The following is a 21,956-nucleotide window of genomic DNA, read 5'->3' as shown; positions in this document are numbered from 1 at the left end:
GTATATTAGATTGTGAAAAAATCGAGCTCTGGCTTGTCGTTTGCCATACTATGAGGCTATGCCAAATTACAGGTAATCTATCAGTGGGTTGAACAAACCACATCCGGCTCTTTGCGTAAAAATAAGTTATATTTTGGGAAGGGGGTGAATGTGGGAGTTAATCAAGTTCCACACGTGCGTTCCATTAGTGGTTAAAGTAACGTTGCATTAATTCGGTACACAACAAATACTGAACCGAAGGTCCCTTACCGAAACGATTCGGTACGAATATGTGTACCACTACTACACCCCTAATTTCCACACAATCACCAGACGCTACGCTAAAGCACTGGGAAGCACAGCCAAGTTTAATTTCAGGGCCCAAGGACCATTCATACCAGCTTCAGTGATCTGGTCTATTTCTCCACAAGCCATGAGCGCTTCTAAATGTGATGAGCAGAATCTTTTGTTGACCGGCACAAAGAAATAGCTCCTGCTGGCTCCAGAATTGACCTCACACCGCTTCGGCATCCTGTGTGTGCCTGGTGTTCCGTCTCCTAAGATCTATAATGGCAACAGGACCAATAAGCGGTGCATGTCCATCTTGCCATGACTCACCTCCAAAGCGAATCGGTTCCTCCACCTTCACCCAGTGAGAGCTTGGCATAGCAACCAGAGTTCCCTTTTCCCTCCGCATCAGGCGCATTGTGATGAGGTCACCAACTGCATACTGCCTGGTCTCCATAGCAACCACACTGCAACGAGACCTCAACTGTCACAAAAGACTCTTGTGCCATAGAAAGCCAACAGAAACCCGATTCAAGCAATAGTTAAAATTCAATCTTAATAAGCTACCTTTTCAGGTCGTCAGTATTCACAGCCTCGTAGCAGATGGGACACTTGGACCAGCTCTTGTCACCTAGAGACAGGTAGTGCAGCATACACGGCCAGCAGAAGATGTGTCCACATCTAGTGATGTGAGCTGCCACCGGAGGGTAGAGGCAGATGGGGCAGGAGGGCACCTCATGGCTGTAAATGCGCTACAAGAGTGCATGTATGGTTTGGGTCATTATGAAACTTGAAAATCGCTAAGCATAGGTAAATTTACCCTTGTGAAAATCAATGCAATTTATTTTCCCTAATGTTACTGTATTACTTCTTTTTTTTTATCCACTTTTTCTCCCATTTTCTATATTTTCTCCCATCCCAATTTCGTATCATCCAATTCAACCCTCCCCTGTCACGAACGCTGTTTCTTGCCTCCCACAAGCCGGCTGCAATGTGGACTAAGTCATACATAGCACAAGTCCCCTCCGGTACTTGAGGTAACAGCAGTCGCATCTTTTCACCTGCGCAGCTCGATCTCTCAGTGGCGAGGAGTAACGTGTGGGAGGCTCACGCTGCCCCCGGCACTTCCTGATTCTACTGCGCAGGCGCACCAACCGACCTGTAGGAGTCGCTGTCCACAACGCCCGATCCCCACCCATCAGTTTCCCACCCCCTAATACGGCCAATGTGTATTAGTATGAACGACCAGCTAAACTGAAAGCAATGTGGAGCGCTGGGCTCGAACAGGAAAGCCCAGCGTCTCCGTCATTCGTGGCGAGCGCCTTGCCCACTACGCCACGTAGCCGCCCAATGTTACTGTATTACTATCAGTGTTGGGACTAACGCGTTACAAAGTAACGCGTTACAGAAACGAAGTTACTTTTTGCCGCAACTAGTACTCTAACGCATTACTTTTGAAATTCAGTAACGCTACTTACGTTACTGAATGGTTTGTTAGTTCGTTACTGCGTTCTTTTTATGTAGATTCATAGCGAGCGTCCTTATTTCGCCTGCGTTTGTTTTGTTTACTGTAGACTGAAAGGCGCTATATAAAACGAAGTATTATTATTATTATTATTTCTTTCCGTAGCCTCATTCTGGTTTCGCACTTCTGATTGGCCACTGACGTTCTGAAAGAAATAGGCGCTCTCTACAGTAAACAACAAGAGGACGCTCGCTATGAATCTACATAATAAGAACGCAGTAATAATAACGAACTAACAAACCATTTAGCAACTACTTGGAGAGATAATTAATATACAACATGGAAACGAGATAAAGAACATGTTTGAAGGGCTGCTGGAGTCAACTGGACTAACGTTACATCTCGACCACCGCAGACTGGTGACGGTGAGTGCAATGTGTTCACTGAAACTCAAGATCAACGGATTTTGACTGTACTTAATCTGCCAGGGAATCTCATAATACTAATCAAACAATATAAATATAGTCCTTTCATGCACAATTGATATCCTAACTATTCTAACGTTGCAATGCTTTGATAACAACGCTGCAAGATGGTTATGAATGAATTAATGAATGGATGAATGAATGAATGAATGAAAACTTTATTTAACAGATTGCAGAATGGGTACAATACAGTACGGCTCAATACATACAATTGTTAAGGGGATGCAGACCTGAGAAAGACGTTTGTCTTGTTTCCATCAGGGTCCCCCATTTTCAATTCATATAGACATTTATGACATACACAACATACATGACATTTATGGCATAGGGACATATAGGTATTTAGTACTGATACATTTGTGACATAAGCGGTATTCAAATATACAGTACTGTTACCCCTAGATCCTGACAGAGTATATACATATGATGGGGAGGGGACTGTACATTAGGAGGGGGTGGGTGGGTGGGAGAGAAATATACATACAGCGGGGAGGGAATATATAATGAAACGCTCTAGACCACATTGCTTAGCAGAGTTCGGTGATGTGAATGGAAACTGTCAAGTTGATCAACCGATTTTGAGTATATGGGGCATGGGACTTGAGCAATTTATTTTTTTTATTTTTTTTTAAATAACTAAATAGTTACTTTTCACAGTAACTCATTACTTTTGGGTGTAAGTAACTAGTACAGTAACGAAGTTACTTTGAAATGAAGTAACTAGTAAAGTAACTGAGTTACTATTTTTCAGTAACTAGCACAACACTGATTACTATACTACAAGCTTCAAATTTGCGCAGCAACCGGGAGTACCCAGGAGTTAACAAGTGCACCCAACTGAAGTAAAGTGTAGCGTAAAGTCTCTGGAGTAAAACCATTTTGTATTTCCCACCCCCTTTACAACATCAATGGCAGTTTGAATGGCGTTGAGTAAGATGAGCAGATATCAGCTCAAATACACACCTACGAACACAAAATGTGTTAAAGACAGGGGCAATCTCCAGTAATGGTGAGCAGTGAACATTTTAGATAAATTGGGGTAGTGAAGGGAATGAAAATGTATTTCACTCACCACTTGCTGCACCCAGTCCCAGTTAACCAGTGTGTCTGGGTCAGTGAAGTGAGCCTTGTAGTCCTGGTCATCAGTCACCACGAACTGGCAACTGAAGGAGGAAGAAAATTGTATTTATTCTGTTCATTTATTTTATATGATACTCATCAATAAATATTGTATGGAGGGGGAGCTCACTTAGCCTGCAGGAAAAGCTCCTTGTTGAAGGGCTTGTGTTTGTGGCCCCACTTGTTGCGGCGGCCCCAACAGGAATGGCCTTCTCCGACGCCACCACTACCCCCGCGGGGTTCAAAGGTGAAGTTGAGCAAGTGGTTCAAGCTTATCTTCTTGGGTCCAGCATACTGAGCCGGGCTAAACTCCGCCCGGCGCGTCTCTGCTACCTGGAAAGAGGATATGGATCTGTAACTATACGACCTCTGTATCGCTCATGCCTAGTCTTTTAATTACACTGAAATTAGCCATACCCTACAAATGCTCACCTCTTCACGTCGTCCTCCACCCATAACGTCATACTGCCTTCCTCCACCTCTCTGGGGGGGTCTCTTGTCAAAATTCTTGCTTTTCTGTGTATTGGTGCGACGAGGGCCTGGGAAGCTGTCACTCTTAGGAAGCGTGGGTTCGCGCTTGCGACTGTAGCGCTTGGAGCCGCCATTGTTCTTACCGTCTGAAAAGAGACAATCAGTTATGAGGGCTGTTCTCAGCTAAAGATAGTTATTTCAACAAATAGTTCCCTTGACTGATCAATTAGTCTGCAAAATTACATTCCCACATGCAACACGGTAGGCAAGGCACCCTGGTCTAGAAATGCAGGCTTCAATCTATGTTGTTTAGTCTATCTGTTCAGTACTGGTCAGCACTGTTTCAAGAAGCACAATGAGCTCTTCTTCTTCTTTTGAATTTCCGGCAGTATGGCGTATTACTGCGCTCCTCAGTTCTTATACTACGCTAGTAGTATGGTCTCCATAGTATGGTCTCTGGTAAATCAACTTTTGATTGTTTACCCTCTTCTTCTTCTTCTCATCTTCAAAACACATTACTATCGTCTCTGTCTCCTTCTTCTCTGCTCCTCTTGTCATACAATCACAATCCAAACATCATCTCATCTCTCGAAGTGCCCCCCCAAAGAGGGGGAGCCCTCTTCTCTGTCCTCTCAAATCAAGCCTCTCATCTCCTCCTCCACTCTCTTCAAGTTATAAAATCAAGTTATCTTCTTCTTCTTGGTGTTTTACGGCGGATGGCCACCATCTGAATGTCTTCTGGAATCCTTTATCCCCTACCTACAGTGTCCATTTTCCCTTCCCCACCATGAAGTGCAGCTAATGCTGCTCCCTGACCGAGCCCCCCTCTGTGAGACACTCCTTGCCTCCTATGGGCTGACTCTGGACTTCTTGGATATTTTCAATCCCCTTCTCTAATTCTCTAACAACTTCCTGCCATGTCAGACCCTCCATGCCCAAGTGTTGAACCGCCACTCTTAACACTTTCAGTGCCGGCCATTAACGTTGATTTATGTCCTTGGATGCCAGCATCCACTTCAATGATAGCCATAATTTAAAACATAATGTTTTTAACACTATGTGTCTAATCTGCCCATCGCTTATCAATGACTTGTTTGCAGTCAACATTGTCTAAAAGGATTTTTTTTCTTTTTTTTTATAATCGGTTCATATCCTCGAAAATAGAAAGATTCCGTCATAAACAGCATTTATTGGAATATTCTCGAATACACTAGACACGTTGTCATTTGTCGGCCTATTTATGAATCGTTTTCAAATAAACGCTAGATTATCGATAGTATATGTGTACTTATGCACGCTATAGAAGCGAGCTGAGAAATCGATTCTCTTATTTCCTCAACAGCGCACACACACATACACATACGGGACTAGGGATGGGAATTGATAGGATTTTATCTATACGATTCCATTATCGATTCTGCTTATCGATTCGATTCTTTATCGATTCCCTTATCGATACCCAGGGAGCGAAATTAACTTTTTGACTCACCGGCCAGTGGCGGGTAGATGGGAAGAGTCTACCCGCCAAGCATATTTCTTACCTGCCAAATTTTTTTTGATAAAAAAAATATATATATATATTTTATATACATTTCTTTTTTTTAAATATTATATATATTATATAATCATACTTGTAGTTGTATTATCTGCGAGACATCGCCACCACGCAATAAGTCAAAATGCTTGCTATCTGCAAACAGCTCCACTGTCTGTGTGTATACTTGAGTAGCCTCCAGCTCCAGCAAGGATTCTCCGGCCCTGCAGCTAGACCCTACATTCAGCATGCAAGGATTCTCCGGCGATGCAGCTGGACCCTATTTTTAACGTTACGGTTATTTTGTCAAATCACATTCAACATGCCCTGAGCTAGAATACGCATTCAATCAATGTTATAAGACATTGATATCAGGAGCTATCTGTAGCTACTGCTAGCCCGGTAGATAACGTTAAGACAATTTAGTTTACTGGGACAGATCGATCTAACGCGAGCTAGCTAACGCGAGCTAGCTAACGAGGGAACGGAGGTATTATGCAGCTCATGGAGGTCCGATCTAGACTAGAGCAGACTGCTACCATTCTGAGAGCTTAACGTTAGCACTAGAGCTGCGGGCGAGCTGCTACCATTCTGAGAGCTTAACGTTAGCACTAGATGCTGCGGGCGAGCTGCTACCATTCTGAGAGCTTAACGTTAGCAGTGGCACTAGAGCTGCGGGCCGCTCTGTGTTGATACGAGCAGAAGCCAATAGTATCCCGCTGGAGGGCTGGCCCGGCTGGGCGGATATGACTCGTTGCCACGTTTTTTTTCAAAATAAGAATATCATACGAACCGAATGCTGCTAACTGCCGGAGCCATCGATATTATGACTCTAGCTGCGCTTGGGCCGGAAATGAGACCTGCACAGATTTTCAAAATAAGAGTATCGTTATGAACTACACGTCCACACGCCACACGGCGGGCAGGGCTCTCAGTGGTAAGCGCCAAAGGTAAAAACTGAGCGCCCCTGGCGGGCGGCGGGCTTTAATTTCGCCCCCTGTGACGATACCTGATCAATTTAAATAAATAAATTGGAAATGCAACAGAACTAAGCTGGTTAGAATAACAACATGCAACTTGACATTTCTGATTGTCATTTATTGTTGAGCCCCCATGTCAGGGGCGACAGTGGCTCGGGAGGTAGAGCAGTCGTCTGGCAATCCGGAGGTTCCCGGTTCGATTCCCGCTCCTCCCGGGCAGCGTGTCGATGTGTCCTTGAGCAAGACACTTAACCCCTAACTGCTCCCGATGAGCAGGTTGGCACCTTGCATGGTTGCCTCCGCCGTCGTTGTGTGAATGTGTGAGTGAATGGGTAAAATGTAAGGAACAAATTGTAAAGCGCTTTGGATAAAAGCGCTATATAAAAAAGCAGCCATTTACCATGTCAGAAAAATACAAAAACTGTAAAAAATAAAACATTAACTATAGCCTACACTTAAATAAAATAATGTATTTGAGATTCTCTTAAAATGTATTTATTTTTTTATTCTTAAACTAATTTAATCTATTGAATAACAGGTCGTTATTCCTCCGACTTCTGTGTGTCACACACACACACACACCCCCCCCCCCCCCCCCCTCCCCGGGCCCCTGTCCTGTAAGGTATTGGCTTGTGTTGCTACACGGATACTCGCGGGGCGGTATTTTCCCATCGGAGCTCCTAGAGGGGCTGCTGTACCAACGGGAGACTCTGTTGATGAAATATGAATTCAGATCGCTAATAAAAATAAAAAAAACGACAATTAGCGTCGTCGGCATTCAACGGTCAGCATGAAATAACGACATAACAATCATCTTAATCCTCTCCGTTCTGCCCTTGACCAATGCCGTAGCACTAACTACTCCTGCCACAAAGGCCACAATACTCAATTTCTCCTCCCACACCCTCTCTCTATCCTCCTGTGCTACCCTTTCTGCCGAATGCCCTTCTCTAAACCCCTGCACCTTATCTCGACTTCCCTGTCCTACCCTCGTAGCCGCCTCTGCATATGATATCTTATCTTCCCTTCTCACTCTCTGAACCACTACCTCCCTTTTCATCACCTCACAACCCCTAAATGCTACACTATGCTCCCCACCACAGCACCTCGGCCCCACTCCCTCTCCACACTTCCCATAGTCATGTTCCCCGCCACATCTTGCACACCTCCGCTTCCTCCTACACGTAATAGCTATATGGCCAAACTCTTGGCACCTATAACATCAGGGGATTCTGAACAAACTCCCTAACCCTAAACACCAAAGTTCCAAACACCTCATTAGGAAAAACCTTATTCAGCCTGCTTCAAGATGTCTACCATTATCCCGGTACCAAAGAAACCCTCCCCAGCAGGTCTCAATGACTACAGACCGGTGGCACTCACCTCTGTGGCCATGAAATGTTTCGAGAGGCTGGTCAAGGATCACATTTGTGCCTCCCTCCCCAGTAATATGGACCCTATGCAATTTGCATACAGGCCAAACAGGTCCACTGACGATGCGGTCTCCCAAGTACTGCACAGCACCCTCTCTCACCTGGACCGTCAGAAGGGGGGCTATGTGAGACTGTTGTTCATTAACTACAGCTCAGCGTTCAACACCATAGTCCCCACCAGACTGATGGACAAGCTGATCGAGCTGGGTCTGAGCTCCACTCTGAGCGCCTGGATACTGGACTTTGAGTGAAAGGCCCCAGGCGGTCAGGGTGGGGGGGTCAGACCTCCAACACCATCACCCTGAGCATCGGGTCCCCCCAGGGCTGTGTTCTGAGCCCCCTGCTGTACTCACTATTAGGGATGCCCCGATCGATCGGCCACCGATCGTTATCGGCCGATACTCAGTATAAATATGCAATCTGTGAATTCCAATAATTAGTCATATTCGCCGATAGCGGAAACCGATCAAGCGAAGCTCTCACTCGCTGTCTGTCTCAGACACACACGACCTGCAAACTGCCGCTGCTCCTCCTCCCTAGCCCCGCCCGCCCCCGTGTAGAGTTTGTAAACAAAGAGGTGCGGCTCCTCTGCTCGAGTCTGTAGTGCAGTGCACTGCATTCGCCCTGCGCTAACGTTAGCTACCTAGCTATCGTTACTGTTTAAACAAAATTACCCAGTCAACTATTCACGTTTAGTAGGCATTGTCTAACGGTATTTAGCCGGCTAGCTACCGATAGCTCCTGATATCAACAAATGATCCAGAAAGTCTAGTAGTTCATGTTCATACCTCAGTTAGCTTGCGTTAGCTGACGTTCGTTTACTGTTCAAAACGAAATGTCCCATTGAACTAAAGTTCTGTCTTAACGTCATCTAGCCGGCTAGCAGTAGCTACAGATAGCTCTTGATATCAATGTCTTATAACATTGATTTAATGCGTATTCGAGCTGAGGGCTTGCTGAATGTGAAATGACCAAAGCACTTAACGTTACCAATGGGGTCCCGCTGCAGCGCCGGAGAATCCTTTTTTTCTAGTAGCTGGAGGCTACTAGAGTACACACAGACAGTGGAGCTGTTTGCAGATAGTGAGCATTTTGACTTGTTGCGTGGTGGCGATGTCTCGCAGATAATACAAGTACAAGTCTAATTATATAATATATATATTTTATAAAAAAAAAAAAAAAACTTTATAAAAAAAAGAAAAATTTATATAAAATTATTTTTAATTTCTTTTTAATCAAAAACAATCGGTATCGGATCGGTATCGGCCGATATGGCTCACGACGATCGGTGATCGGTATCGGTGGCAAAAAACGTGATCGGGGCATCCCTACTCACTATACACACATGACTGTTTGGCCAAGTTCAGCTCCAACTCCATAGTGAAGTTTGCGGACGACACAGTGGTGGTGGGGCTGATCTCGGACAACGACGAGAAGGCCTACCAGGAGGAGGTTGAGGTACTGGAAGAACGCTGGTGCCAGGACAACAGCCTGCTCCTGAACATTGGTAAAACCAAGGAGCTGATCGTGGATTATAGGAGAGGACAGCAGGAGACACACACACCACTGAGGATTAACGGGGCTACCGTGGACAGGGTGAGCAGCTTTAAGTACCTGGGGGTCCATATCGCAGAGGATCTGACATGGACAACACACATAGACTCAGTCGTAAAAAAGGCGAAGCAACGCCTCTACCACCTGAGACAGTTAAGGAAGTTCAGAGTATCTGGGAAGATACTCCAGTCCTTCTACTCCGGAGCTGTAGAGAGCATCTTGACTGGAAACATCACTGCCTGGTATGGAAACAGCACGGCACAGGACAAGAAGGCCCTACAGAGAGTGGTGCGCACAGCCGAGCGTACCACGGGTATTGCACTACCACCCCTGCAGGTTCTATACAACAAGAGGTGCAAATCCAGAGCCTGCAGAATAATGAAAGACCCACACCACCCCAACAACAGCCTGTTCATGCTGCTCAGGTCAGGCAGACGCCTGCGAACACCAGCTGCTAGGACAGAGAGACTTCGGCTCAGCTTCTTCCCCCAGGCCATCAGAGCCCTGAACACTGAACTCTCCACACACAAGCACACACACAACACACACACACTGTACATGCTCACACACTAGCAGCCACTTTAACATGAGCAAGCACACACTCATGCTGCACACGCCCACACTTACGGCCACTAAGGAAAGGTCACTTTAGGGCCCGCGTCCACTTGGCGCATATTTCTGACCGCACGCATCTGTTTTCAATGTATTCCAATGGGGAGGGAGCGCATGCGGCCGCCTCTAGGAAGTGCGCTGCCGTCTGCTTCTTTTTTCAGCTTTTTTGTGCGGCCGAAAGTTGAAACTTTCTCAACTTTCAGAGCGATGCGCTGGGCTCATTTTCAGACAACCAATCACAGCCATTGATATCTACCACTCTGTTTGTAACCTGACACCGGAGCTGCCTGCCTGTCTGGCTGTCTCCCACAGACCATTGAGATTCGCGACAACACAAATACACTAATAATAATAACTACACGAATACACTACTAAAAAGCTAATAAAAAGCAAAGGGCAAAAAGTGGTGTCAGGCAATAACTATATATATAATTAATATACAATAAAGTTATTCAAATATGCTATAATATGTGCAAAACCGCGGCATGGCTGTAGATTTCTTTCTGTCATCTACAAGATGCGCTTCATGCCAGCGCTGCCGGCGCACTCCCAGCATGTTTCAGCTAGAAATATGCGCCAAGTGGACGCGGGCCCTTAGAAATAGTATAGTATAACCGGAGATTGTATAAATTAACATGTACAGGAAGACACTACCAAAGGACCTAGTATGTCCTCCATGCTCTGTAAATAACTTATGTACATATACCGATATGCCCTAACATGTTACTTGTTTATTGCTTATTGTTTATTGCACAATGTTGATTCTGTTATATGTTATTTGCACATCGTTGCGGGCAAGACCACCCGCATTTCATTGTATACTTGTATGCCGTGACAAATAAATCTCTTGACTTGACTCATCGTCAAACTGAATCACCACTGTCTCCGTCTCATCTGCTCCTCTCTTCATCCTTTCTGCACTTTTAACTTTCCCATTCCGTATGTTACTCTTTAAATCTCCCACCAGCTGCTCTATGCTAACCTCGACCGGTATCCCAGCTATCACCCCCCTACACCCCCCCTCCCTCTTCTCCCCTACTCTTAATACTTTACATATACTAACTCCACTGATGCTCCTCATTTTCCTAGCTTTCTCCACCTGCTCTACACTTACCTACAATCAGATTCCCATCTCCCAAAACGTTTGCAAACTTTACCTCACCTAATTGCTCATGTTTGAGTTTGGACAACTCGAACATCCTTATTTTCCCCACTCCGCCCTCAAATCGCACCACTATATTCAACCCTTCTGTAGAGGATGAGGGTAGAGGAAAGGATTCTACAGAATCAGCTCTTCTTCTTCTTCTTCTTCTTATTTGAATTTCCGGCAGTGTAGACGCATCGTGGCGTATTACTGCCCTCCACAATTCTTGAATTGTTGAATATATATATACACAAATGTTCTAGAATGTTTGATTATGACATCATACTGTGACATCACAAATGTTCTAGAATGTTCTATTATGACATCATACTGTGACATCACAAATGTTCTAGAATGTTCTATGACTAATAAGACGGTTCAATGACTTTATCTAAATCCAATCAATATTCCTAATGCCGTTTCAATGTAAGGTTATAAAAATAAACATAAACATTCATATAATACAATAACCTAAATATACAGCTATGCCCCATTGTATTCTGAAATGTAGACTTTACCAGAGATATGCTTATAATTTCTCAGTAAATAACTTATTCAAAGGGGAGGAAAAAATACATAAAACGTACTAATCAACTAACAAAGTCAGTCAATTTAATTGGTTTCGTTGACAATGAGGGGGAAGTCTTTATAAGGTGGAATATTATATAAATATTATGAATGAACTACACTAAGGGGCTTTTATAGATTTGTACGGTGCTGGGTGCTAAATGTTTAGCAGTAACATTACTAGTGTTTTATATACTGTGCTGGGGGAATTCTGGTTGCATGTCTGTCCCCATTTTTGTTCTGGTTGTAGTGCAGGTCTCTAAAACGGATACTGAACATAATTACGATGATAAACGTGCTAATTGGAAATATACTGACCCAATGATGAATATGTGACTGTTTCACTGGAATTATGTTGCTGGGAACAGTTTGGACGCAAGTTTGTTTCCCGTCAGTTACCGCATTGGAAAACATTGCAACAGAGAATAAACGTGGGTCCATTTAAAATGTTTATGTTGTCAACCGTCCATAGCCACACATGGTTGCAGTTCACCCGGAGAATAATGAAAAGTGTGGTCTAATCAGATTCATTCAACATAGCTTACATTGACAATAATGGGCTAGTTTGACTTTACATTAATGTCCATGTACTAAAAACAACGGGTATAGTTTAGTGCACATCAGTAAAGGCCATTTTTCAGAACACACAATTGATTGATCGAACTTGTGTGAAGTGCTGAATGCTTTGACGTCTAACGTTACGTCAACCATCAAGTAAACAAACCATGCGCTACTGCTAGGCCCAAGTAGGCCAAGTGTGCTCAGTCAAGCGAAACCACCGTGCTATGGTAATTAGCTATATGGTTAGCTAGCAACTTCTATAATAAAACAGTCACCAGTTTTGGGTTTAGAATCGCCAGGTGCCGGGCCTGAAGAACTCGAACGGGGTGGAACCTTGTTGTTGGTATTGCTGCTGTTGGTATTTTTCTCCATGGTTGTCTCCTTGCTGTGTGAGATGTTGAGGCCGTGCTCCGGGGAGAGAGCGCCCGAGCTCTCTAGCATCAAATGGGAAAACTGAATATGTTAGCGGGTTGCACGTGCGGGTTAGGCGACGAAGGCCCAGATTCATTTCTGTCAAACACGGAGACTCCATCACGGCGACATATTGATAACAAAACAAACCGAGAAAAATAAGAGACACAATTTCGGCGTCTCAAGTTAAGCAGGTTGTATGAAGGGGTGAACGGCCGCCTAGTACGCGGGGCCAAGACCCCTAGTTTTAGATTGTTCTTGCTTTAGAAAATACACTGCCTCAACAAGGCGTTGACCGCGTTCCAAACCCTGGAAAACGGGTAAAATGTAAGGTTTTGTCAAAAAATAAAACCTTCGTTATGACGGACTTGTACTAATGGCGACGGGTCGCCACTCGCCAGACAGGAACCTGAGCTGAGACCCGTCTTGTGCGGGTGCAAAACAGTCTTTATAAAGACGCCCTGCTAGGTGTTGTGGGAAATGTAGTTATAAGGTTATACCACCGCAACACTTCCGGGATTCTGAAATCGGGGAGGAGATAGCGGCGGGAGCATATGATATGAATGAATGTGGATGAGAGCCATGATGTAAGTGGTTGCAGATACGGCTGTGGGGGTGCTAGAGACATGATCGAATAGACGTTTATGCGCCTCAGTCTCCTGAACACGGCGTGACCCATTCCTAATCGATCAGAACTAAATCGGCAGAGAAAAAGTCCCTTTTCCAGCACCTATTCCCCATGCACATGCGCAGATTGCCCACTGAGTCTGGACGACGCGAGATGACGCACGAATGAATGTGGACTGTTCCATCAGAGGGGTATGGGGAGCTTCGGTGGCCAGTGTGAGTGGCTACAGACCACTGCACTTAAATATAAACATTAGGAGACTCAATGAGGTAATTGTAGATGTCGCCATAAGACGCGTCTGGCCATTTAGTGGGATCATTTTTTCATTATCCTGTTCGGCTGAAAGGACACTGGCCACCGAAGCATGTGCATGGGGAATAGGTGCTGGAAAAGGGACTTTTTCTCTGCCGATTTAGTTCTGATCGATTAGGAATGGGTCGCGCCGTGTTCAGGAGATTCAGGCGGATACAAGTCTATTAGATCATGTCTCTAGCACCCCCACAGCCGTATCTGCAACCACTTACATCACGGCTCTCATCCACATTCATTCATTTGCTCCCCCCGCTATCTCCTCCCCGATTTCAATGTAACGCGGAAGTGTAGTGGTCTTCTAACGAAAATATCACTGGCTTGAATTCCAGGACCAGCAGGGAAGCAAATAAGTAAACACCTACCCCCTCCTAATGTACAGTCCCCTCCCCATCATATGTATATTATACTCTGTCAGGATCTATGGGTAACAGTACTGTATATTTGCATATATGTCACAAATGTAACAGTACTAAATACCTGTGTATGTCATGTATGTTGTGTATGTCATAAATGTCTATTAATTGAAAATGGGGGACCCTGATGTAAACAAGACAAACGTCTTTCTCTGGTCTGCATCCCCTTAACAATTGTGTGTATTTAGCCGTACTGTATTGTACCCATTCTGCAATCTGTTAAATAAAGTTTTCATTCATTCATACCACGGAAGTGCCATTGAGCAAGGCACTTACTCCCAACTGCTGTAATGAAGCTGCTGGGTGGCCTACATTAGATGATTGGTTGCCCTGGCCTGGTCAGCTCCTAGGTGTGAATGTGTGTAACTGTGAGAGCATTGCACAGACATATTTCAAGGGTAAATAAGGTGCGATACGATACGATTTTTATTTTTATTCATGGAGCTGTACTCCCTGGCTGACAGGTCCATACAGAGTTCAACACTAATATTCTGTAAGTAACCAATTACCTTGCTTATGGCATCTTAAAAAAAATAGGCATTTAATATATAACAAAAGTAATAGTGTTGTACATCATACAAAATAAAGACATAGAAGGTCTTGTAAGCCACTTTCAAAAACACAACTTATGAGACTAAACAAAGAATACAGACTCAGTTTTCTTCAATAGTGAATACACTCAAGATCTGCAATGGATCATGTGCCTGTTATAAGATTTATAACAGAATGAGGACAAGATATGTGCCTTTTCTGCTGACAACAAAATGATGTAGTCATTCATTGTCATCATCTTCTCCTTCTCCATCTTCTCCTTCCTCTTCCTCGCTGTCTGTTTCCTCTTCAAACGCTCCCCTGTCTCCTTTTATCAGGGAGCATTTTAGTATTGCTTTGCGAATGGCTATTTTCTCTGCTGCAAATGGAGGGAAGGATCAAACTTCCATTAAATTGATAGGCAATTTCATTGAATGACATTTTCTTTAACATCTTATATAGCAGGCCTAAACAATCACAAATGTTTTTGCAAAACATGATAAACAGTAGTAAGTAAATAATTGGATAGCCTACAAACTAGGCCTGTATTGGTTATACTTATATTATATAGTATTAGTGTGGTTATAGATTAATCACTTACCTTGACTTTGACAATTGGTAAGCGATCTATGGAGCTGCTGGGTATTGTATCGGACCAGAAACTTCTGACATGTTCGGATTGTTCCTATGGGAAAAGATGTTTACAGCAAATTACTAATTGATCAGGATTATATGAAGCCAGACTCAACATTGTGAATCCTCTCAGTCCACACAGGAGGAACTGGTACCAGTGTGATGTGACTTATATTCATATCAGAAGTTGTCAGCAATAATAAGAATACAAGAAGAGGAAGAAGAAAGACTTAAGCTATGATTTAAATGAGTGGACGGAATGGATTTGGAAACACTGAGCTTCTCTGGCAGGTTGTTCCAAATGTTTAGAGGCCTGATAACAAAGGGCCCTGTTGGCCTAGACCAGTGGTGCTCAACCTTTTTGTGCCAAGCACCCCCCACATTGATACACATTAGGACCCCCATTTGAAAAGATTTAGTCTCAGGGACCCCCATCTGACAGGATTTTAGTTGTTTCGTGTGATTTTAGTTCAGAATGATATACTGTAGTTGAGGGGATAACAGAGGAGAGTGGAACATGATCAGAATAGTTCTCTCACATTGGGTTAACATCTAGTAAATTACATAATACAGACATTTTATTCTTCCTAATTTTGCTGGGGACCCCCTTTAACCCCGCCCTCCGAACAATCAGTGGGGTCTTGCCCAAGGATCTCTGACTATGATCCTACACAAAGAGGATGAAAACCTCACAAAATGTAGGGCAAGGGGCACTGATGATCACTTTTAATACAATCTTGAAATCAATTCTAAATATAATTCTGAGCTAATGAAGTGAGGCTGAATAAGAATAATCATAGTTTCAGTTGTTGCACAAGGGAGAGATTTTATTAAAAAAAAAAATTTACAAATGATGCCAGAGCATAACACATTTCAATAGTCATGCCCAGATGAGATAAAAGCATGGATATAAGTTTCCAGGTTGCAGTGTTTTTTTTGTTTTTTTTACTTGCACTTTGCATGCTTAGAAAATACCATGCTATGAATCAATTTCAAATTAAATTCTGAACATAGAATTGTTGTCTCTTACCTCCCACATGCAGACAGTTCAGGAAACATGGGACTTTACGCCCTCCTCGATTTACAACATTGGTAATGAAAGGCAAAGCAGACCAGATGAGTCTGTAGCGGCTTTTTGGGCAGCGCAGGAATGCTATTCCAGTATAGGCATTCAGATATTTCACTGAGAAAAAAATTACAATAAAATAGGTAAAACTGTATTTTCCCAGTCTCCAAAATCACAGCCGACTCGAGACATGACAAAATTCCTCCACACCCGCAAGACGTAAAAATCAACTTGCCGGCTCTTAACACATGCTCCAACAACGAATAAACACGTTTTTGGGATCAATATTTAATTTTTTCGCCATGGCAATCATAATTCATCCAGTTTCCCTCCGGGACTGCAGCTGGACCCTGTCTGATATTGCAACGCCTCAATACCGCCGCCTGGTGGATGTCGGGCGAGTTACACTCCAAGCCAAACCGGAAGTGGCGCTCGGTGCATTGAGGAAATTCCTCCGGCAGTAATATATTGTAAAGTGGATCTAGATACACACTCGAGTGCATGGGATCACTTTCAAAACGCAATAATCAATATGATTTCGGCGTTCATTGCGTCATACAAACGGGAAATGGATCTAGCAGATCGACGTCAAATAATTTGAATCTTTTTCCTCCAGTCTCATCAGCGAACGGTAAGAGGAATATAACGTTATTTTCAGCCCGATTGTGTATTCATTTCACGGCAATCCATCTGATCAACATATCAACCCATACTAAATAAAGCCGTTACTGACGATCAAGGAATTATAAACAACCCCCCCCCCCCCTTTCCTTCACGCATGATGAAGCATAATGTATACCGATCATATACATTTGAATTTTTTAATATAGCGTGTATAGGAAAGAAACGGCAATCGATAATCTATCATATGCGTCAGGGCCTATAACTCGCGTTTTAGGAATTACTGCAGAAAACCTTAAAAACACTTATATTCTCGACGGTACTAACACGACAATGTATGAATGAAAAAATATAACGTTCCCACATCCGGAACGATAGATACCCGATGTTGAATGGGCCATAGTAATGTCGATATAGCTATAATATTTAAAAAGTTATAGCCCTGCAAAGAAGGTAAACATCTCTATAGGGTTACAGCACTGGCAGACTGGGCATAAGGATGGGTACAATTCATGGTAGACAATGTGTTAGTTCTGAGCTAAATAAAAACGGTTCAATGACTTTATCTAAATCCAATCAATATTCCTAATGCCGTTTCAATGTAAGGTTATAAAAATAGACATTATAAACACTCACTAAATATAATAACCTAAATATACAGCTAAGCCCCATTGTATTCTGAAATGTAGACTTTAACAGTGTAGGCAACTAAGCCAATAGAAATAAGGCTTAACTTATGAGTGCTTTGGCTCCTATAGATGCATTAGTCCACAACAAATCATTAAAAAAGACAGTTATGATAAGAGTATTGCACATATAAAAGGTATAATCTGCAATGCTGTTAAACAGCAACCTCTACGGAGTCTACGCAAAAGTGCTCGACTTCGTATTGCACTTTGTTTAGATTTTTTTGTTTTAGTCTATTGTGTGGGTTGAAATTCTATTTGACAAACAAAAATGTGAGTAAACTGAGTTTAGGTGGGATACCTTCCACTACATCCCTGTGCTTACTAAACTGAGTGTTTGTCATCCTCAAACTTACGTCTAACTTTGTAATGTGAAACTATGCAACAACAAGCTAGTTAGCTACTCCAATCACTCACGTTAGCTACCAGTGTTTCCCGCCAGTTGTATAATGAACCAGAAAAAAAATGTAATTAAAAAATAAAAATAAAATCTTTTTACTATTTTTTTTAAATATAAAGTTTGGAAGTCAAGATAGACCGCGCTCTCAGTATCTGACACTGGGTGCTGAAATCCCGAAGATTAAATAGAAAAAAGCAGGAGGAAGCCGGACCAGCACTCTCAGATTCAAAAAGTTTTAATCGCAGCCTAAATATAAAGTTTGCCAATAGGGATGTATCAGTAGTATTGGCAGTGGTAGTAGTCGTAATAGTAGTCTAGTATATTTTTTTTATTTTCTAAAAAATGAACCAGTTCAACACAGGTAACTACGGAAGCCCCAAGAAGCCGTACATACATTTTATTTACTCTGTTTTCCCGTGATAACAGGATAATTTTCTCGAGATCTCGAGAAAACGAAACGATAGTCTAGTATATATTAGATCACTGCAGGAAACATCATTCAGTGATCAGCGGTAATCGGATGCAGCAGGTGGCTGAACTCGCTGGAGTGTGCGAGAGAGGGAGTGGCAGGCCATGCCGCGTGTTCGTGAGGGGCGGCTGTTGTTTGGAGAGGGAGACAGAAGTGCGGTTTGTTCATGTGGGAAGATGGATTTTGAGAGGTGCGCCGAGTGGCGGCGTCTGCATCCGTCGGAACTGTGCAGCGAAGACATGTGTGGGGGTAGTAGTCGGTGGTGGGAGGCGGAGGATGTGGCTATGCCTGTGAGAGGTCAGAAACAGCGGAAACCTATCGATTGGTGGCCCCGGCCTGTGAACGGCTATCCAGGGTATTGGGAGGATCGTGATGGAAGTAAATGGTGTGAGAAGGGCGAGGAAGATAGCGGTAGGGATGAGAATGGCCATGACGACGGGAAGGGGACGGGTGGGGCCAGTATGGAGTGTAGTGGGGAAGAGAGTGGGGGAGAAGACTGGAAAGAGGTGGGGAAGAAGAGTAGGGAAAGTGAGGGGAAGGGGAGTAAGAGGAAGAAAGAGAGGGGAGATAGCTTGAGTGGGTCAGAGGATGAGGGTAGAGGAAAGGGTTTTGTAGGGTTGAATGTAGTGGTGCGATTTGAGGGAGAAGGCGGAGTTAGGGATATAGAGCCGAAACAGCTGTCAAAGCTCATTAAAGCGCAGTTAGGTGAGGTAAGGTACGGGAAGGTGTTGGGGGATGGGAACTTGTTTATAGGGTGTGTAAGTGTAGTGCAGGTAGAGAGGGCAAGGGAATTGAAGAGCATTGGAAAAGTGAAGGTCTGTGGAGTAGGGATAGTAGGGGAGAAAAGGGATGGTGGGTGCAAGGGGGTAATTGGTGGAATTCCAATTAAGGTTAGTATGGATCAGCTGTTAGGGGATTTGAGGAGTGATGAACGTAATGGGAAAGTTAAGAGTGTAGAGAGGATGAAGAGAGGGGCAGAGAAGGAGGAGACAGGGACAATAGTCGTTCAGTTTAAGGGTGAGGTTAGTCCGAGAGTGGTATTTTTAGGGTATTTAGCATATAGGGTTAGGGAGTTTGTGCCGAATCCGTTGAGGTGTTACAGGTGCCAGGAGTTTGGACATGTAGCTAAGTGGTGTAGGAAGGGACAGAGATGTGGTAGATGTAGTGGGGAGCATAAGTATGGGGAGTGTGAACAGGGGGTGGAGCCGAGGTGTTGTAGTTGTGGTGGGAAGCATAGTGTAGCGTATTGGGGTTGTGAGGCGATGAAACTAGAGGTAATGGTCCAGCAGGTGCGAAGGGAAGGTAGAATTTCATATGCGGAGGCAGCTAGGAAGGTAGGACAGGGACAGCAAGACAAGGGACAGGGGTTTAGAGAAGGGCAGTTGGCAGTAAGGATAGTGCAGGAGGATCAGGGAAAGCAAGATAGGGGGCAGGGTTTTAGGATAGGGCATCTGTCGGTAGAGGGAGTTCAGGCGGAGAAAGAGAGGGTGTTTAGGGAGAAGTTGGATATGGTGGCCTTTGTGGCAGGAGTAGTGAATACGACAGCGACGGTTAGCAGTAGGACAGAGAGGACTAGGTTGATAGTTCTAGCAGCAGTGGGACACTTGGGGATGAAGGGGTTGACAGTGGAGGATGTTATGGGAGTTACTGGGGGTGGCTGATCAAGTAGCGTTAGAGAAGGGGGGTGTGAGTGAGCGAGTAGGTCAGAGTCAGGCAACGGGGGCGAAGCATGTATCACAGAGGGGGAATCAGTCAGGAGGAAGCAGTGTTAGCTGCACGCCATTGGACAATGTGGGGGAGGAAGGATTCCAGTAGATGGCGGTAGAGTAGAAGGAGAAGAGAATTTGTGAGAAGTTCGAACAGTTAGGCAGCAATACGCCGAAAGGTGTCCAGTCTGCCGGAAATCACACGAAGAAGAAGAAGAAGAAGAAGAAGAAGAAGAAGAAGAAGAAGAAGAAGAAGAAGAAGAAGAAGAAGAAGAAGAAGAAGAACATCATTCAGTGTCGCAATGTCAGAGGAGCAGGTAGCCCCTTTCGTGACTATGATGCACTCTGTACAAGGAGCAGGAGGATATTGATCACTGCATCACATATCTCTTCAATCAAGGCCTGACACAGGCTGAAATAGCTTTATGCCTTGCTGTTACAGATAATATACAGATTAGTGTGCGTCATCAAAGAAGACGGTTAGCAAAGGCTTCAGCTTTACCGGCGGCACAATCAAAGTGAGCTCTCAAAGAGCACTATAGGGGAGGCTGCAACTCGAAACGGGCCCCTGTATGTCCAAACCCCTCCCACCCCCTCCAAATGTACAGTTTCCTCCCCATCGTATGTATATTTTCTGTTAGGATCTCTGTTTAACAGTACTGTATATTTGCATATCTTGTATGTCACAAGTTACTGTGGTACTGTGTATACCTGTATGTCATGTACCCCCCTGAAATAAATTAATCCGTTATCACAAGAAAAGGGACTTCGTTTTCCTCGAGATAACGAGATAAATTAATCCGTTATCACGAGAAAACGGACTTCGTTATCTCGAGATAACAAGTTGTTATCACAAGAAAACTGACTTTGTTATCTCGAGAAAATTATCCTGTTATCAAGAGAAAACAAATTAAATTAACTCGTTATCACAGGAAAATGGAGTAAATAAAATGTATGAATGTATGGCCTCTTACTAGGGCTTCCGTAGGTAACCACTTTTGCTTCATTTCTTTGATGGCTCAAATGTATGCTCTAGTCTAGTGAGTCCAGTGGTTCCCAAACCTCTCGAGACACCCCAGCCGTTCCATGTAGTTGTTCAATTCCACCACCAGCACACCTGATTCAACTAATAAAGGGCTAGTTAAGTTGAATCAGGTGTACTGGTGGTGGAATTTAACAAATACATTGAACGGCTGGGGTGCTTCGAGGAGAGGATTGGGAAGCACTAGTCTAGTCGATTTTGTGTTTTGAGCACAAAGTTCATCATAGATCTAGCCTCTTTATTTTGCTCTCAAAGTGCACCAGATTGATGCATTTAACTTTAAAATGTACCCAAAAAAAAAGTTCCCCCAGAGGGGGCCGAGGTTCACCCACCACAGTCTCATAAAATCCTGTGGGAAACACTGGCTACTGCTGCTAGACTGTGTCTCCAGAGGTCTCACATACCACTGGTGTCCTAGTTAAAACATGGCACTACATTTCATTTAATAAACCAGCGTGTGTGTGTCGTCGTGTCTATAATGGCTACCTGAGAATCCAATGCTGCATTGCGCTGCTCCGTAGTCACCGTGTGTCCGAGTCACTGCTTCTCGGACTGCATTGAGGATGGCTCTATCGTTGAGCAGCAACAGGCTGTTTCGATCTGATACGTTAACTTCGCACAGCAAGTATCTAAAAATAGAAGAGTGACCATCAGAAACAAATTGTTAACATATGCTAATAATAAAACATACAAATGAGGCACGTTTACCTAGACTTCACTCGCACCATCGCTGCCTAGTCCACTCTTCTTCACTGGGTATTTCCGGCAACAAATACTTATTTGCCCTTCTTTCGTACATTAGCGCCACCTGCTGATAAAGTCAACATAAGTTAGCAACATGTAATT

General features: G+C 43.8%; 2 protein-coding genes across 2 annotated transcripts in view; both read right to left on the bottom strand.

Annotated features, from left to right (window-relative positions):
- Positions 1-13,028, bottom strand: part of rnf10 (ring finger protein 10) — a 55,837-nt gene extending 42,809 nt beyond the window's left edge. The window contains exons 1-6 of the mRNA XM_084315502.1: positions 12,468-13,028; positions 3,769-3,953; positions 3,467-3,669; positions 3,290-3,380; positions 835-1,019; positions 598-734 (exon numbers count right to left, since the gene is read on the bottom strand). Of these exons, the coding sequence (XP_084171628.1) occupies positions 598-734; positions 835-1,019; positions 3,290-3,380; positions 3,467-3,669; positions 3,769-3,953; positions 12,468-12,633 (967 nt within the window). The 5' untranslated portion in view covers positions 12,634-13,028. The remainder of the gene's footprint in view (positions 1-597; positions 735-834; positions 1,020-3,289; positions 3,381-3,466; positions 3,670-3,768; positions 3,954-12,467) is intronic.
- Positions 13,029-14,374: 1,346 nt separating this feature from the next.
- On the bottom strand, positions 14,375-21,893 carry pop5 (POP5 homolog, ribonuclease P/MRP subunit). The gene is made up of 5 exons (XM_084315741.1): positions 21,819-21,893; positions 21,597-21,739; positions 16,151-16,303; positions 15,089-15,172; positions 14,375-14,866 (listed from the first exon to the last, which is right to left on the bottom strand). The coding sequence occupies exons 1-5, from the start codon at positions 21,836-21,838 to the stop codon at positions 14,730-14,732; spliced, it is 537 nt and encodes a 178-aa protein (XP_084171867.1). The 5' UTR covers positions 21,839-21,893; the 3' UTR covers positions 14,375-14,729.
- Positions 21,894-21,956: the final 63 nt, after the last annotated feature.

Source organism: Notolepis coatsorum (assembly GCF_963971535.1).
Source record: "Notolepis coatsorum genome assembly, chromosome: 1".
NCBI lineage: Eukaryota > Metazoa > Chordata > Actinopteri > Aulopiformes > Paralepididae > Notolepis > Notolepis coatsorum.
Note: the sequence above shows the minus strand (reverse complement) of the source record. Positions and strands in the feature narration are given on the sequence as shown.